General features: G+C 56.3%; 1 protein-coding gene across 1 annotated transcript; it reads right to left on the bottom strand.

Annotated features, from left to right (window-relative positions):
• Positions 1–1,788: 1,788 nt before the first annotated feature.
• Positions 1,789–11,236, bottom strand: TNMD (tenomodulin). The gene is made up of 7 exons (XM_032982745.2): positions 10,897–11,236; positions 10,635–10,769; positions 6,859–6,999; positions 5,947–6,048; positions 3,936–4,089; positions 2,598–2,770; positions 1,789–2,266 (listed from the first exon to the last, which is right to left on the bottom strand). The coding sequence occupies exons 1-7, from the start codon at positions 10,942–10,944 to the stop codon at positions 2,057–2,059; spliced, it is 963 nt and encodes a 320-aa protein (XP_032838636.2). The 5' UTR covers positions 10,945–11,236; the 3' UTR covers positions 1,789–2,056.
• Between the last annotated feature and the right edge of the window lie 635 nt (positions 11,237–11,871).

Raw genomic sequence — 11,871 nt, 5'->3', positions numbered from 1 at the left:
CCAGCCTCTCCCCAGGGCAAGAAACGTGGATTTCAGCTTTTATGTTCGTTTGGCACTGCTCATTTTTGGGCTGTCTGGCCAGCACGCCTTTGCCTTGCAGAGCCTGATTGCAGGGGTGGGGTGAAACTCCCCTCCTGCCGAGCTTGAGGGACTTTTGGGTCTCAAGCACCCAACTCGCAAGGGCCGGGGCTTGAAGCAGCCGGGTGGCTGCTGGGGCTGCCTCAAGGCGGGCGTAAAAGGAGAGGTTAAGCCTCAGGTCGGAGTGGTGGCCCTTCCTCCAGCAAATGCTGCTGGGCAGCGCTGGCTGCGAGGGGCTCCGCGGGCAGAGGCGGTGCTGGGCGGGCAGGGATGGTGCTGGCAGAGGGTGGCACGGGGAGCCCGATGGTTTCTGAGCTGGCGCAGGAAACCCAGCAGTGACTCTGCGCCGACCTGGGGAGCGCGGAGGCTTGTCCAGCCTGCTCGTCCCTGCAGCCAGCGACAGGCACTGCGGCCGTCAGAGGGGGGTAGATTTTACCCAGTTAAATAGCATAGGCACCGCACTTTAGTTTGAAGAGACATCAGTGACATTCTGGAGGTACAGGGATGTGCTGGGGGAGATGCCAGGCAGTCTTGGGACACCGCTGTCCTGGAGAAAGCATTGGATGCACTCTGGTGACCCAGCTGGACCCACTGAGCTGGGACACAAGCAGCTCTGGCTGGCCTCGGGGCTCTGGGTTCCTGCAGCAGCTGTAGCTGGGTGGGTTTCACACATCCCTGCCCCATTCGGACCTCCCCACTCAGGGGGATAGATGCCTCTGAGGACTTGACAGAGGCGCCTGGTGTCCCCAAGGCTGGCTGGTGTCCCTTGGGATGCCATGCGGGGAGCTCTGCTTCACCACACTCGCAGGTTTTTAACCATGTTGTCAGCACAGCTGCGAACAGGAATAGAGGGAATTGCCCTTAAAACGTGCCCGTGTCCCCGTGGGAGCCGCAGGGATGCGGGGAGGGCCTGGCAGTCCCGGGGACACCACAGCCAGCACCCGGCACAGTGGCAGCAAGCAGAGCCTGACCTCTGCTCCCTCCTCTGTACGCGTGGCTGAGCAGGCTTGTCTGTCCAGGTGTTTCCTTGGAAAGCACTGGCCGTGGCAGCGTGCGCTCCCTCGGAGACGCTGAGAGCGTTTCACCTGGTGACACCCGCGGGATGTCAAAGGTCCTGGCAGCAGCCAGCTCCTTGGGATGAGAGCTGGAACCTGGAGTCTGGCCTGAGCACCGAGGCTTTGAGCAGAGGCAGGGTGCATGGGGGGTACACGGGGATTTTGGCTGTTAGCCCTCAGCACCGCTGCAGGCAGTGTCCTGCTCATGGTGGCTGCGGTGCCAAGGACTTTTTTTTGTCTCCTGCAGCTCGGGTTTTGCCTGATTCTTGGCTGGGGACAGCTGATGGCACTCGGTGGCCTCCGCTCCCTCTGCCTTTGGCTGCCCGGTTCCCCAGGGGCTCCTTGTGCCCACTCCCACCTCTGCCTTGCCTGCCCACTGCCACGCTGCACATCGCTCCTGAGGGGACCAGTGCCACCCCTGAGCTGTCACTAATAACTACCGAGCACATTAGAGCTCACCAGAGCAGAGGGTTGGGATGTGCTGAGCAACTACCAGCTCCATCAGGGAGCAAATTAGGGACCTCTGCACGTCCCCAGCGAGGCAAGCGTCAGCAGTCCCGGTACCTGAGTTATGGATGCTCGTGACAAGGCAGCCGAGCAATTAGATCACTTCTCAGACCCATTAAGCATCACAGACTGAGACTAAACGACTTTCCATTTTCTTTGCAATCGCTCATACAAGACGTTTATTGTTTGCCTCTTGCTGCTCAGCGTGGCGACGATGCACTCGAGCACGGCCTCCCCCAGCCCTGCGGGAGCAGCGCAGGATGCCGGGGGGACAGGCGGTGCACACGTGGCACCTCACCGGTAATCAAGCAGGTAACGACCTGCGCGTCGGCTCCATCAGGACGCATCCAGATGGGTGGCAAGGTGGGAGGGGGGCACGGGGCAGCGCCCGAGCGCCGGGGGCGGCGCGGCGGGTGCTACACCCTGCCCAGCATCCGCGCGATCCACCAGTTGCAGGGCATGATGATCCGGCAGATGACCCTCCCGCCCTGGTAGCAGTAGGGGTAGGGGTAGTAGCCCAGGAGGGGCTCGCAGACCCGCCGGCAGTAGCGGTTGGCGCGGCGGCATTGGGCACAGCAGTAGCCTCGCTCATCCCACAAGGGGTGGAACTCCAGCCCGTTCTCCGACTGTCGGGAAGAGCCGGCGACAGCGCAGTGAGGGGGACGTGTGGCCGAGGTACCCCGGGGAACACGGCCGGGACACCCCAGCAGCACGGACAGGACATCCTGGGAGGGCAGCCTGGGCACCCCAGAAGCATGGGCAGAGCACCCTAGGAACACGGCCGGGGCACCCCGAGAGCACAACCAGGACAGCCCAGCAGCACAGCCAGGACACCCTGGGGCTGTGGCCAGGACACCCTAGGAGCATCACCAGTGTCCCTTAAGAACACGACCAGGACACCCCAGGACACCCCAAGACCATGGCCAGGGCACCCCGGGGTGCATTCCCCACACTCACGTAGTCATTGATGGGCAGGTCCTCCTCGGTGAGCTGCCGTGCCCGGCGCTTGGGCCCTGGCTGCGCGTCCTTCCGCACCTCGTGTTCGCTCCCCCTGTGCAGCCAGCTCTGGTTATCCGTCAGCAGCTCAGGGTCTTCTTCTTCTGTCCCTTCAAGGTTGGCCAGCTCAGGAGCTACAGGAAGAGCCCAAACGTTGATGTCATCAACCAGGGAGCAGAGGGACAAATGCAGCAGCAGGCATTGATCTCTCTACCAAAATTTGGTGCCAAGGTACAAGAAAAGCCCACCAGCAAACCAGCTGCACTCCATTGCCTCCTGTTCTTACCAAACCTGGGAGAAGAGCTGGAGCAGATAATATGGCAGGAGGAGAAGGTAGAGAAGACGTGGCCTGTCCCCTCCCTGTGCTCATGGGTGGTGGGTGCCCGTGGGTGGTGTTGGCATCCCCTGCATGGGGCGGTGAGCGTGGCGAAGCATGTCCTCAACGTGGGCTCTGCTGTTGGGGGCAGGATTTATAGATCCCCAGCAAAGCGACATGATTTGGGGCAAATTAGGCCCAGCTTCAGCCCCCACGGCTTAGGTAAGACCCACAGTGACATTAATTTCCTTTGCTGAAGCTCAGCTGCAGATGGGGACTAACTGGGGACTGAGGAAGCAGAAAGGGGACAGCAGCCTCCCTCTGCATCCAGGATCTCGGATGCCTGCTTGCCCCCGGGACCAGCGGTGGCTGTGAGCCGACTGGTACTCGGGGATGAGATGTGCCTCTGCGACTGCATTGCAGAGAGTTTTCTCGGTAGGGGTTTTTAAACTAGCTCATTCGGATAGAAGTGGGTTAGAGAGAGCGGGTAATTACGCTGGCAGATCTCAGAGGCCACAACCTCTGTGAGGGCTGTGTAGTGAGCAGCTGGAGGTGGCAACCCCGTCGTGTGATTTAGATGCAGATGTCTGCTCATGCTCTGATGTTCATGCGGCGACGAGAATTTAGGCGTCCCAGTTCCCAGCAGTGCTGGCTTCTTTGCAGGTACAAAGGGTTGGTGGCTGGTTTTTTTTTGCCTTGTTATGAGGAGGGTGGCCACCCTGCAAAGCACAGGGCAGTGGGGAGCCAGCAGAGACAAGCGCTTTGCAGAGAGAGACTTCAGCCCCTGCTATTCCATTGGCCATGCTCTCTCGTGGTTGTGGCCAGCACTGTGTTCATATCTGAGATGTAAAACAAGGCTGTGGAAATGGGTTCCCACCACGTCACGGCGGGGGACATGGCAGGGGGGGGACAAGGGCCGGCGGCAGGGCTGCTCCTGGCGAGGGGGATCACGAGTGCTTTGGGGAGGAGGGTGCTCCTTGTACCTGCTATGGGCGTGGGGTGGATCCAGTAGATGGTTACGTTTCTGCAGATGTCAAAAATTTTGGAGCTCTTCAGGAACTCCTTGTTCTGAATGGGCTTTTCGCCAGGCACCCAGACCACGGACTGCTCAAAGTAAGTGGTCGTGATTTCTTCTCCCTGGAAGAAGAGTGAGATTTCACCGCGGCGTGGTGAGACTCCCTCCCCCCACCGCTGGCTGCTTCTCCTCGCCTTATCTCACCCAGAGGCACCTCTCCCCTCGCTGGACTTCGTCTGCCTTGGCTCGTGGTGCTCACTGGGTGCACATGCAATACCCCACTGGTCCTCACACAGACAGACCCGTCACGAGCCGTGTTCTTTCCCGTCCTCTTTCAGCCAACACCACCCTGCTCTCTCCTCCCTCCGTTCATCATGCTTCAAGAGCCTTCTCCTGTGCAGTCCCCACCATCTGGAGGAGCCTTCTGGAGCACCCCAGCTCATTTAAAACCCAAGATTAAAACATCTCCTCTCGGCTTTGCTCTTACTACTTAATTTCTTTCTCCTTCTGCTACCGATTTTGTGATCGAACACTTTAATTTATTCCTCACAGAAATTCTTTGCACGGCCTTATTCTGTGATTTATACCACATGTCTCTGCTGTTGCATGAGTCCATGGTGTGTTTTGGCAGGCGCTTAGGGAGGGAGATATATAAAGATTATTGGATGGGTCTATGTTGAGCTACCTGCCAAGGCAACGTTGTGTATGTTGGTGGTGGTAGCCCATAGAGAAAGCTGGGAAATGACATTTTTCTCTCTGGAAGGCATCTGGAGATGTATTTCTCCTTATAGAGTTTTTCCTTATGGCTTTGGGAAGTCTTAGGAAAGAGCCAACACAACCTGACCCAGTCTGAGTTGTCTTGGGAGTCGCTGGTGGAAGCCACAGGGTTGGGGAGGTGCTGCCTGAAGGGCCTGGCAGTGCGTGGGCTCTGGGAAGAGATGACTAGAGCTTAAATCTACATTTATCTCACTCCGTTTTACATTTCAGCTCTCTACCTGGGGCAATGTTCTGCTAAAGCCTGGGAAGTCGTATCCCTTTTACGATGGTAGCCAAAAAGATCTATTAGCTTCTTATGGCATAATCAAAGAATCGGTGCCTGAGAATTTGGGTCACGATTCAGGGAAATTTTTCTGCCCACGCTTCATTTCAAACACGTGTCCTGCTGGCATTTTATCTGCAATGTCTTCCTTGGGTGGGGGGGGAGGATTCAATCTGCTAACACCCTTCATCTTGCAAATGGGGAGGTGGGAGGGCTGTGCCCTGGGGCTGTGCCACCCCGGGGCTGGGAGACGAGACAACCCCGCTTTCAAGGGTCTGAGCCATCGCCCCAGGGTACGTCGGCCTAGAGGGGTTAAAATATGCAGTCAAACACTTTTTTCCACACAGCATGCGAAGTGTGAGACTCCTTGCAGCAGGATATGGTGGGCCAAAGTTGAACGGGTGTAAGAAGCAATGAGGCACGTGGGTGGGGGAGGAAGGTCCATGCAGGACAGGGAGGTGGCCCCAGCCCGGTGCTTCCCACCTCCCAGGGCTGTACGCCAAGCACTTTCTCAAATTGCATTTCTTAAATGCGTCTGCTCTTTTAAATTCATTGCCTCTGCCTCATTCTGTTTGAGAACATGAGGCTCAATTCTTGGAGAAAACAATTTGATTGACTTTCTGGTGCCTGCTAATCCTGAGCTGCCTTGCGACCTTTTGACTACAACAGGATTATTGTTCTTGATCTCCGGTATTGTGCTGAGAGGGTTTTGCCTGTTGGCTGTCTAATCCTGTTTCTTTCCACTTGTTGTTTTTAGAAGCAATCCTCTGAAATAAGATCATTTTATGAAGTGATCATAACTCATTATTTCTTCATTGCAGCATCTCTGGGAAGGCTGGAGCAGGTGGGAGGGTGGTGGGGATGGCAGCCACGCTCCCAACGCCAAGGAGAGGAGTGGGTTTCACCGAGGGCAGAGGGTTGTCCTGTTTTATTTACCTACCTCGAGCTCAGGGATCTTGGCCTCTGTCGTCTCAGGTAGGACTTTAGTCTGAGTTTTGATGAAACATTTTTGAAGTCCCACAAAGAAGATGCCAGTTATTCCCTACAGCATCAAAACAAACACCAAAAAAAAAACCGCAGTCAGGGCAAAGCAGGAGGATAAATAACTGCATTGTATGGAGGGTACAGCTGGATGAGGGTTTAGCTGTATTTTTCCTGTTGATGTTTTTGTGCAAACTCTGTTCAGCAGCGGTGCTAAGATGTACTAACAGGTTCTCCTAAGGGATATTGCGTTTTATGGTTTGGGAGAATTGGGCTTTTTGCAAATATTTTAAGGCAGATAGTCATAAAATTTTACTTTGTTCCCCTTCTCCTTATAACTATCACGAGCGCTAGTTATCATAAATAAAAATATGCAGAATAGCATCTGACCGTTATGGTTATATGAACATTCAGCCCTCAGTTCCTGCTAGGCTATTAGCTGAAAATTTTGCCATATGTCACTGCACAGGGTATTTCCCTACAAATTTTAATTAGGTTTCAGAGAGAGCCTACAACATTGTCATGAGGTTTTAATGCTCTCCAGACAGACAAATGTACTGGACTCGGATAGATTTATGATGATTGCGTTCCTTTGCAAGGGTAAATCCAGTAACTAGGTCTTGCTTTTAAGATGTATTTAGCTGGAACTGAATCACGCCACTATTAAATACTGGTGGAAGCTTATGTAGATACACATCTCCTTTCCTTTGAGAGCCTCCCCAGAGAGTCTGCATCTGGGCATTGCTCTACCTGATGCAGAAGCAAATCATCCTGGGGCTTGCTCCAGAGACCCAGCGGTGTCCTAAGGGATCCCGCCGGTCCTGCTGCAAGATGGCAGGCAGGTCCCGGGCACAAACCCTGCCGCACTCACATTTTTGAAGTCATGGATCTCCAGGATTTCCTCGCTGCCGTTCCCGCTCCTGAAGGTCTCCGTCCTGGCCAGTGGGTCTATCTCCATCACAATCTTCTTCTTCTCGCCACGGCTGAAGAACGTGTGCTCCATGTCGTAAACCTGTGAGGGCCAAAACCGCACAGGGGTCCGCTCAGCCCCCGCCCCAGTTCACACGCCGGCCGGTGGGCGAGCAGGCTGGGGCTGGGCGCACGGCCGCTGACGCTGGGTACCCGGCCACGGGGCCGGCTGCTTCCCGCACCCCGGCTCGGAGCCAGGACGACCATCTGGGTGGCACAAGGAGAGGCACCTCCCAGGCACCAGGGCTGGGAAGAAGGGCAGGATGGGGCCAGGCTGCGGGGGGACGTGGGTGCCAAGCCTGGGAGATGCTCATCCCACACTTGCGCCAGGAGCTTCGCCGTGGCTCAAACTTTGCCAGTGCTTTCTGTGGCATGAGCTTGTTTATGTCCCAGGCTGGACTGAGCCCCAGGGACCTCGCTTTCCCTTCATCCTGTCTTGCTTGCTCCACCATTGCATCCCTGGCTTGCTTGCTCCATCATTGCATCCCTGGCTTGCTTGCTCTATCATCACATCCCTGGCTTGCTTGCTCCATCATTGCATCCCTGGCTTGCTTGCTCCATCATCACATCCCTGGCTTGCTTGCTCCATCATTGCATCCCTGTCTTGCTTGCTCCATCATCGCATCCCTGGCTTGCTTGCTCCATCATTGCATCCCTGGCTTGCTTGCTCCATCATTGCATCCCTGGCTTGCTTGCTCCATCATCACATCCCTGGCTTGCTTGCTCCATCATTGCATCCCTGGCTTGCTTGCTCCATCATTGCATCCCTGGCTTGCTTGCTCCATCATTGCATCCATGGCTTGCTTGCTCCATCATTGCATCCATGGCTTGCTTGCTCCATCACTGTGTCCCCGTCTTTCTTGCTCCATCCCTGTGTTCCCAGCTGCCTTGCTCCACTGTGTTATTCCCGGCTCGCTAGCTCCAGCTCTGTGCCTTCTGTTTTTCCTGGAAAGGCAGAGGTAGAAGCCTCTATCTGCCTGGAGGAGATCAGGGATTGCCTGAGGATTAAAGACCTCCTCGAGGGCTGCTGAAGAGCTTCGGGGCGTAGCAGCCGGCTTCCCGGTGGCACTCATCCCGGCGGGGAGCCGGTGGGAGCAGCGCCAGGGGGAGCAGCCCTCTCCTCCTCGCAGGTGCTCGCCGCACTCAGCCAGCCCGGCAGCCCTCCAGTCTCCACGGATGCCTGACCCTTAAAGGATGAGTAGTGGCAGATGCTGTTTGAAGCACAAAAATGATTCTACTGGCGCAGCGAGAGCTGGCGAGCCTTGGGGAGTCTCGCTTCCCAAATCAAACGATGTCGTGTGGAAGCAAAGGGCTTGTGCAGAATCCCTCAAGTCCACAGGGCACAGGGGATTGATGGAGGCACGGGGACGGGAAAGCCCTGCTCGTCCCCCGGCACAGCCATGGAGCCAGGGAAGGAGCACCCTGGCCCCACAGCAATACCCAGGTGTGGGGCAGGAGCCCTGCCTGCAGTCCCAACCTAAACCCCCTTTCACAGCCCCTTGGTTTTAGCATATCCCTCCCCATCAGGGGGTTCAAAGCCTCTCAGCAATGTTTTCAGCATCAGTATCCCCCACTTTGCAACCACTGTGCCAGCAGTGACTGCCGGGTACCTTTACCCCTGCTTAAAAATTAGAGGAGCAATGTGCGCCTTGGCAGCCATGAGCATCTCCTGTTAGTCAGCAGGAGGCTTTTATAAAGATATAGAGCTGTCAGTGTATTTTATGAGATGGCAAAAATAATCTGAAGCCTAAAATGGCTGGAGGGCTGCTGGTTTTGACTGACAAAATGTGCACGGTGCCATAAATAATTTCTAGGAGGGTAGGATCCCAGGTGGCACCTTACCTTCGAGTGCCTCTCCATTTATGAAGAATTACTATTCGCCAGTGCAGTGGCCAGCTAACCCATTTGAGCTTTGCCGGCTCCGTGCTGCTCAGAGAGCTGCGAGATGTTTTATAGGGCTAAAAATGACACTTGCTCGCGAATCGTTGAAATATGTCCCCCTGTGAGGCCACGACGAGCCCCTCGTTAGCTGACTCATTGCCTTCCCTCGCTGGCTGTGCCGGCCAGCGCGGGTGCTGCCGTGCCGAGGGCAGTGTCATGTCCAAGGCCACCCCTCGGAGGAACAAGTCTTCTTTAAAGATTTTTTTCCACTCTCCAGTTGTATGCAGGGAGCTCAAAGGGGTTTTTGTTCTTTAAAGAGTTTCCTTCCCCTTGGTTCATATTTTTGAGCGTTTGGAACTTCCAGCCTCCCCCATCCCGCTTTTCCCAGGGCACTCCCGGGCCGGCGGGAGAAGCCGCAGCCCCACGGCCGCGGAGGCCGCGGCGATGCCGGACGCCGGGAGCGCCAGTCTGCAGCCCCACCGCAGGGACATCCCTGCCTGCCTGCGGCCTCGCGCTTTGCTTGCCCACTCATCAGGGGCTGCGAAGGGCTTTCTGAAATTCCAGCGGACTCCGTCCTCCGCCAGCGCCCGCTGGTGAGGGTGCCGAAGGCTGGCGCTCTGCGTAACCGTTCTGAGGCTGCGGCAACGGCTCTGTGCTGCCGGCTCAGAGAAAACCTCCCCTCCGGGGGTTAACAGCCTCTTCCCCCCGCGGCTGGCAGGCACCCTATTTTTCGAGGAACAGTAGAGACTTTATAACCGTCTTGGCAGGAGCTTGGAGGCACATATGGCTTTTGTTGCTTTTTCTTTTATTTTGAGGGGTATTCATTTCTATTTGCTGATAAGCAGACAAAGTTTCCGGCAAGCGGGGTGCTTCCCCTGCCCGGCGGGAGGGCGGCCTGGCCGGGCTGGCGCGGCTCCGGCATGGGGCAGGGAGGAGAGAGGAGATGCCACCGTGGGAAAGAGGCCGCCTCGGCTATGCACGGGAATTTTGGAGACGTTCTTGAGAGGCGACAAAGCCCGCCGGCGCCAGGGTGCAAAGCGGGGCCTCCTGGATGAGCATGGTAACTCAAAGGGGAGGAGGATGGTGAGCACCGGGCAGGCGGTTGGCTTCAAGGTTAAGCGACTTGCTTGGGGTATGGGACAAAAAAAGAAAGGATTTTGGCAAAATTGCCAAGATCTTGGCCGGAGTGGGCAGAGATGCTGCCCCCGGCACGCTCAGCACTCACAGCGGCGTCCGTCTGGGGAGATGGGAATAAACGAGCACAATCCAGTTAGCAGGAGCTCCTCCAAAAGCTAATCCGTCTCACCATCCCCTCACATTGCAGACACATTAAAGTAAGAAATATAATCCATGACAATCAATCACCACTGCGTCCTGGCTTTCTCTCCTCTTTATGCGGTGGCATAATGACTTTTCCACCAGTTTCTGGCAAGATAATTGAAATGAAATGGAAAATATTTTCTTACTTGTCATAAAATTTGCTGCCGGTGAAATAAGAGTAACTTTAACTCTTCGTGGTGTAGCTCCCATCCCCTGTAATTGTCAGTTAGGGAAAGAAAGTGGTGACAGAAAAAAACCCAGCCTGTGTAAAGTAAAAGCTAGTTATGAATAATACAAAGATTTTTTAAAGTCCCACGAATGCTTGTGGTCTAAGAAAATGCATTTTGCACAATTGCCTGGGTTTTGGGGTGTAGTTAAAAGTTTCAGTGAGTCGGGGGGGGGGGGGGGACGGGACACACACAGCTCTGTCTGGGGAAGTGGAACTCAGAAACTCTGGATCAGAGAGTTTTTACTTACTTTTCTGGGCGTTGGGTTCCAGAGGTATTTGACACCAAAAATTATCAGAATAAGAGAAACGAGCAGCACGCTGAAGAGCAGTCCGCAGATCTGGTATCTGGTGCAGGTCTTCTTTCGCGCCTTGGACGCTTCTGCCTAATTAACGACAAAACAGCGATAGCCAGAGGTCTGCTGGTGGCTGCGGGCGGGACGAGCGCGCACGCCTGTCGGATATTTATCACGCTGACAAGCTGCACGGTGGCAAAGCAAGCCATGAACTTACGTCCAGAAAGCGGCAATCCTCCGGGCTCTCCCGAGCCGTCCCTCCCATGGTCTCCTCCGTGTGCGAGGACGCGAGCCCGCTCCGAGGTGGAGTTACAGAGGCTCTGGGCTGCACATGCGGCGGGGAAGGCTGGGCCACTGCCTCCCCCCGTGACGGGGGCAGCCGGCTTTCCCCCCGCAGCTTGCTGGGCCCCGGGTGCCCCTGCAGTGTTTGCTGCTCGCGGGGTGCAAGCCGTGCCCGCGCGTTGGGCGAGGAGCCCGCGCGAAGCTCCGCCGCGCGGTGTCCCTCGGCCACGTCCAGGGGCCCAGTTTTTCGTTTCAGCTCCGCTCCTGCCCCTGCACTGACGGCTGGGGGTGCCCAGGCTCTCCAAGGGCACTTGCTGCTTTCGGGGGGGGCTGCTTGCCTGTGCTTAGGTGGGCAAGGTTGGGGGGGGGGGGGGTTCTGCAGCGGGGGCAGCCCGCGAGCCGCCGGCGGGGGGCTTGCGTGGCGTGGCGGGGGGGCAGGGGTGCGTGCGTGGGCACGGGTGGGCATGCGTGTGCATACCCACACCCACACGGGCGTGTGCGTACGCAGTGGGTGTGCGCCCGCACGCCTGCGTCTGCGCCCTTGGGTGGGTTGTGCGTGCACACGCGTGTGCGTGGGCGTGCGTGTGCCTGCGCTCCCTGCCAGCCCCCAGCAAAGCGGTGTGACGCCCGAGAGCTCTCCCCACGGGGGGCTCTGCCATCCCGCACCCTCTTTGTGCAGAGCCTTGCCCCAAAGATGACCTAGGCAGGAATTTCCTGACTATTTTTTTTTTTTTTTTTTTTTTCTAGGCTCAGAAATTTCCATTTGCTGAAATAGTACCGTTTCTTCATGGAAATGAACCCATCTTAAGAAAGGCTTTCAGAAATCCAGCGTGAAGTTTCTAGACTGAACAGGATGAGGCTCCCTGGTGGAGAGGAGCTGGCACGTACTGTTTTTCCAAGCTGTTTACTC

The sequence above is a fragment of the Tyto alba genome, unplaced genomic scaffold (genome assembly GCF_018691265.1).
Source record: "Tyto alba isolate M040663 unplaced genomic scaffold, T.alba_DEE_v4.0 Super-Scaffold_5, whole genome shotgun sequence".
Lineage (NCBI taxonomy): Eukaryota > Metazoa > Chordata > Aves > Strigiformes > Tytonidae > Tyto > Tyto alba.
Note: the sequence above shows the minus strand (reverse complement) of the source record. Positions and strands in the feature narration are given on the sequence as shown.

What these genes read in the sequence shown, in the direction of transcription:
- TNMD (XM_032982745.2), bottom strand. Translation starts at nt 10,944, where the DNA reads ATGGGAGGGACGGCTCGGGAGAGCCCGGAGGATTGCCGCTTTCTGGAC. An exon ending in GGAACCCAACGCCCAGAAAA is followed by an intron (nt 7,000 to 10,634) that starts GTAAGTAAAAAC and finishes TGGCCCTCACAG; the next exon opens with GTTTACGACATGGAGCACAC. An exon ending in CCACCCCACGCCCATAGCAG is followed by an intron (nt 2,771 to 3,935) that starts GTACAAGGAGCA and finishes CTCTTCCTGTAG; the next exon opens with CTCCTGAGCTGGCCAACCTT.